Raw genomic sequence first — 6,000 nt, 5'->3', positions numbered from 1 at the left:
GCTATGAACTTACCCTTTCAAATTCCTGTTGATTAACCTCAATAACATATTATTGTTATAATGCCCAGGAAAGATTTTACCTCTAAGGAGCTTAACAATTGATTCGATTCTAGAATAAAAATGGTTCATTACTCGGCAAAAACCTTTTGTGAGGAAAAAAGGGTTGAGCAAAACAGTTTTATGCTCAGTCGTCTTTTGTTTTGCAGGCAGGCAGGCAGTCAGCTAGAAATGTGCATTTGTCAGTTTATGACTTTAACACTATTCCAGAAAACTGTGCTCCTGGCCATGACACATGAGGGTTTGCTCTTTATGGTTCATCATCTGCCATGGCCTTCTGGGAGAAGAAACTTATAGAAATTCTATTCTAACTAATGTTTTGTTGTAGATAGACCTATAAATACTGGTCACATTTTTACTACAAGGCAATTGCCATTTCTGATAGTAACTTGAACCAGAATGTGCTGGACATGGACCAACAAGAAGACTTCAGTCAGCAGGTAAGAAGTCTATTATGTGTGATTTCAACACAGAGACATTGGTAAAAAGTATTCCTTATTTCTGGTTTGCAAGATTTATGAATAAGCAAATTTATTCTACTTTTTGGAGGCAGAAGTCTTGATTTGTGCACATTGAACAGAATGTTTCTGTTCTGAATCAGACACAGATAAGAGAGAAAGAACGAGAGAGAGGGAACGAGGTCTCTTCAACTATTTTAAATTAGATCTATTCATTTTACCGTATCTTATTTTTCATTAATAGCTTCATTGAAAATGTCTGAGACAGAGGGCCAAATTCCAATCAGACTTACACTGGTGAAAATCTAGAGGAACTCCACTGTTGATGGAGTCACTAGAGTTTCAGGGCCAAGATCAGAATCTAATTAAAACACTGAAAATATGGTCCCAACTGACCAGAAATGGTTAAAATGTGCTGGCATGGCCAGTAGTATGCTTCCTGAAGCTTCAAGACAGTTTCATCAGCATGAAAAAATTAATAGCTCATTTGACAGAGATACGCTTTGTTTGAGGGCCTGGATATGCAACATATTTACATAGGTGTTTACATCAGTTTTGTACAACAAAGTAAAGTAAATTACACCAGACTCTGAAGTTGATAGATAAGCAGCTTATTCCTCTGTAGCAGCCTCCAAATTGCTATTACTACATTAAATGGTGGGAGAGCCCAGAATGCCTTGTTTGTATTGAGCAAATGGCTTCACTGGGACATACAATCCCAATGATGTCTAATTTACACCAGTGTAATTTTAGTTCAAATTCTTTCAGGGGTCATTATACACCAGATTGGATAGTTACTTAGTGTAGAAGTTCACGTCATTTCTCCACTTCTCATTTACAGAGAATAAAAGTCAATTGCACTTTTCAAAATTTCTCATGTGCCTGGTCTCTGGGTCACTGTCTCCTATCTCTTCTCTATTTTGTATACAAAGGCACCCACAGACTTCAGATTTAAAAAAACCCTTAGATCAGTGGTTATCAGTCCCCACAGAGCTACCTGGCACTTTGCCAAGGGGTACATGCCTACATCTTAGTAATGGCAGTGGAGCTTCCACTGGTCTGTGCAAAGTGAATAATGTGTTTCCATACACTGATGTCCACTGAACATGCAAAGCGGTATGAGAAGCAATATTTTTAGGTAAAGGGGGATGCAGTCAAAAATGCTGAAAAACAACCACATTAGATCCATTCCCCCACAAATATCTTCCAGCCAGAACATGAATCAGATCCTGCGATGGTAGGAGCAAATACTTCTTTTGAGATGGCATCTTGTTGCAGAGCTCTTTCCTTTTGGAAAGTTGGCCTTATGTAAATTAAAGTGGTTGCAAATAAACTAACATTGCTACCACCAATACAAGAACAACCATGATGCAATGAAGCATTATGAAAATCAAAGGCTTTCAGAACCTAATCAGAACTGAATGCTTTAAACAAAGGCTTTGTGTGAGAATAAGGGACAATAGCAGTTGGCATATGTGAAAATAAACAGCATGATCATGTGAGCTAAATTCTAATCCATTGTCAAAGGAAATACATAATCTATACTAGTTTATAACTAATCTTTATTAGTGGAAGATGGTGTTGGGATGAAGGTATTGACTTGAGAGTCAGGAGACCCTGATTCTATCCCCATTTCAGCTATTCCTTTTGACCTAGGGTCAAATGCCTTACTTCTTCAAGCTGAAAAAAATAATACTACTTGAAGCTTAATATCTATGAAGTACTCTTGGTTTGCCTACACTCCATAAATATAGACAACCACAAGATATATGGATTCCTAGAAAGAAACTTCCTTTTCTCTGAGTAGGGCCCTTCTAAGAACCAGTCTGTATTCATGTCCCCTCTCCTGTGAGTGCAGTTATTGCATTGCTATGTGACAGCTGCCATAGCCTTCTGGGAGAAGAGCCTCACAGAAATTCTGTTCTAACTAGCCTTCTTGTAGACGCTACTATAAATATTGGTTGCATTTTTACTACAAGGCAATTACTTGTATAAAAGGTATAAAAGGGACTAGAGGACTCTATTTCCCTATAGATGGGGAGGTGTGGCTTCAGGTAGTTGAGGTTGACCCATAGGGTTTATCCTAAACAGCAGTATAAACATGCCCTCAGTTGGAAGGCATTTTATTATAACCCAGTTTCCTATTCTGTTTTGAAGAACTACTTCATCAGAAACATTCAGAAAAATACTATTCAGAGTGAGGTCTTGACAAAGAGTGGTGATTTTTTTGTGATTAGTATGTCATCGTTATCCATAATGCACCAGGGTTGCCTATCACTAGAACCCCACACTTTGAGAATGTTTTGTACTATGCTGCAACCCAATTTTACACAAGACTAAATTCTCTCTGATTTACACCAGTGGGTAAGTTAGTCCAGTAGCCACTTCTTTTCCTTCCCTTGTTAATGACTGAGAAGCGTGAAGAGATGCTTTTTCCATCCTGCCTGCTTTCAGGGACAGCAAAGCATCCTACAGATTCTGTTTCATTTGCTAAGCACAAACTATACCAGTTCACATGAGCATAAAGGCTACCTGTATTATCAAGACTCAGCTTTGATGACATTTTTGGACAGGATGAGAACTAGAACCTAATAAACTTCATTGAGTTTTAGGGTATAATAAAGAAAAGAGCTATGGAGAAATTTCCATGAAACTTATTCCATTGAAATATAGAATTCCATTGAAATCTAAATGCTTTCTCAAGACTAGGTCAGTCTCACTGCAATTTCATGGCAGAAGAAAACTGGAAAAAATAATTAGACAAAGACAAAATCTCTCATATCAACATTGAAACAAAACACTTAGATTCTTTTTTTTAATGAAATGTCATTTCAGAGGGAGTTTTCATATGATAACTATAGTACAAAATACTGAATTCAGACAACAAATTTGAAGTAAAGCATCTTGATTTATGTAAAATGATAATTTTTTAATTTTTAATTTTTATTTGTGGAGAAGTTAAAAATTTCATTTTTCAGTCTGATAAAGAAACACTGAATACTAACATCTCAAAAACCTTTACAAAATGTAACTTAAATCTTCTGTATAGCTCTAGTAAAAATTGGATTAAGGATATCACATTTCACTCGACAAAACCCAGATCTACTTTGTTTAGACAGTAACCCAAATGAGACTTAGGCAAAGTTTAGATGCCTACATTCTAAAAAAAAAATCTAGATTAGAACTCTTCCACAAACCACAGAACTCAACAGGTACCTAAATCCAGGTAGTACTTTTTTTGTTTTGCAAATTTCCCTAAGGGCCGCTCTACATATGCACATAAAGTCATGATGGGATCTAATGCACAATCCACACCATTTTGCTTTCTGCCATGCCACATGTGCATGGAAGGAGGGGTGATTGTGGGATTGGGCATTAGAACCTCTCCCAACTTATTGCTGGTGCAGGAGCTCCCAGCTGCAGAGGCTCCCCACAGACCCCCTAGGGCTGAGAGATTGCAGCAGCTGTGGTCTCCCAGCCCCAGGGGTGTGTGGTATGGGACATTGAGTCACTGGCACCATGGGGCCCTGCTGGGACTGAGTCCACAGCTGCTGGGCAGTGCTAGGGCTTAGAGTCCCCTCAGCAGTGGCATCCCCAGCCCTGGCTGGGCATGGTGCATCTCTAAGCCTGGGAGTCTGGTCAGCTGACAGGGCACTCAGCTACAGGGAAGACCCTGCTACACATGCAAATTAAAGCTGCATAGCAATCAGCTATAAAATTAGTACATATTTTTGAGGTTTAACTTTATAGCTGGTTGGACCTTTTATGGTGTGATAGGTACTTGGCATGTATAGCTGGTCTCAGTTAATCGCACAATTAACCAGCTAATTGTGCAATGACTGTAATGTGTAGAGGGGGTCTATGTGCCTAACCTTGAACTTCTGTTTGGAAGTGATTCATACTGATCACCCAGAGTCCTGCCCAAGCTCTGTAGTGATCCAGACTGATGCTGGAGAGCCTCTTGAGGAACCTAATCCCCACAGAGTGTTCAGAGCACACCTAACTCACATCAGCAACACTGAGTTTATTAAAAAATACCATTGGTAGTGATACCTACCAATTAATTAATGACTTAATAATCTAAGAAGAAGGAAGCCTAGGTTATAGGCCCTTTCTCAGCCTTTGGGGTTTTATGCCAAATTCTCCCACATTTCATGCAAGTGCCCTACATATTAGTTTATAGGTTAGTCTGGATGGTACCCAGGGTGGTTGCTTCATTTACTCTGCTCTAGTTATGCTACTGCTATCCACCCTCACTTGATTTCTAAAGGCTAGATTATATCCCATCTATTAGGCCCTAAGTGGATTTAGTCACCTAGGTTTACCCTGAAAATCCATAATGAAAATCCATTAATATATTTACTTTTGTAACACACCACTATCTTCCTTTTAATAGTGGATTACAAAAAAAACAGTGAGGTGCAGGACCCACTTTCCTTTTTACGTTAACTGTTTTTAACTCAAGCATAATGCACCTAATACAAATTATAGAATGGGGTATTATGTGCCATCAGCCTGAATTTATAGGGTGGGAGTTCAAGTGACTGGCTACCTCCTGCCATTTAATTGCCCTTCGGGAATACCTACCTGCTTCTGTTCTCCGTATAGGTTATCTAAACTCATCTGAAGGTTGGACAGGTGGTCTTCAGAGGTACCTGAGTTTCTCCATTGATTTTATAAAGTTTTTAGATACCTAAACCTGATCATATTAGTTCAGTCTCCTGGCACAGAGTCTCTATACTTTAAGGCCAGATTTTAGTCCACCTATTTGGCAGCTAAGTAGGGCACTGCGAGTCCCTGAAAAGCCGCTAATGAATTTACTTTTTTAGCTCAACATCGTCTTGCCCTTCAGACTAAGTCACAAAAAAGCAGCGAGGTGGAGGAGGACCCACTCATCTTTTGCATTAACATTTTTCAGGACTTGAACTTGGTGGTATAGAATTGCTTTTAAGCATCAAAGTCCACTTACGTGCCTAATAGGTGGAACGGAATCTAATCCTAAGTGTTCCAGAGCCTAAGTGTAGGTGCCTACCTGGCCAAATTGGCCCTATAACACTTTTATAATATGAAGAATAAATGAAGAACAAGAGACTGAGAGCAGAACAAAGGTGGTGAAAAGTAAATTGGACCAAGTTTGTAATGGTGGGAGGTCTGCATCACTGTTTTTGATTGCCTTGTGGGGAACAAAATTGTTTACTCCAGTAATTAGAATTATGATAATTTTTGTTTGAGTTATATCATTTCCTCTTCCCCTTTCATCACAGGACCCTTTTATAGCTGCCCCCATAATACTTGCAAATGTTTTAAAACTTCTTGACTTCCCCTCCTTCTTCTTAAATGTGACAATACAAGCTTTCTCTTTCTTTTTTGCTGATGCGTTTTTGATGGAGGTTTATACATCCCAAGGGTGCTTTGTAGGCTTGCATCAGGTCATGAAACATTTAGAAAGCGAGAGAAAAAAACAAGCCCCTTCCTCTGTAGCTTC

At 39.0% G+C, this 6,000-nt stretch overlaps 1 protein-coding gene across 1 annotated transcript in view; it reads left to right on the top strand.

Annotated features, from left to right (window-relative positions):
• The first annotated feature begins 467 nt into the window (after window positions 1-467).
• LGSN (lengsin, lens protein with glutamine synthetase domain) overlaps window positions 468-6,000 on the top strand; it is a 45,906-nt gene continuing 40,373 nt past the window's right edge. The window contains exon 1 of the mRNA XM_090052208.1: window positions 468-497. Within this exon, the coding sequence (XP_089908334.1) occupies window positions 468-497 (30 nt within the window). The remainder of the gene's footprint in view (window positions 498-6,000) is intronic.

Source organism: Crocodylus siamensis, chromosome 1 (assembly GCF_052110815.1).
Source record: "Crocodylus siamensis isolate JL-2025a chromosome 1, ASM5211081v1, whole genome shotgun sequence".
Lineage (NCBI taxonomy): Eukaryota > Metazoa > Chordata > Crocodylia > Crocodylidae > Crocodylus > Crocodylus siamensis.
This window is presented reverse-complemented; position numbering and strand designations above follow the sequence as displayed.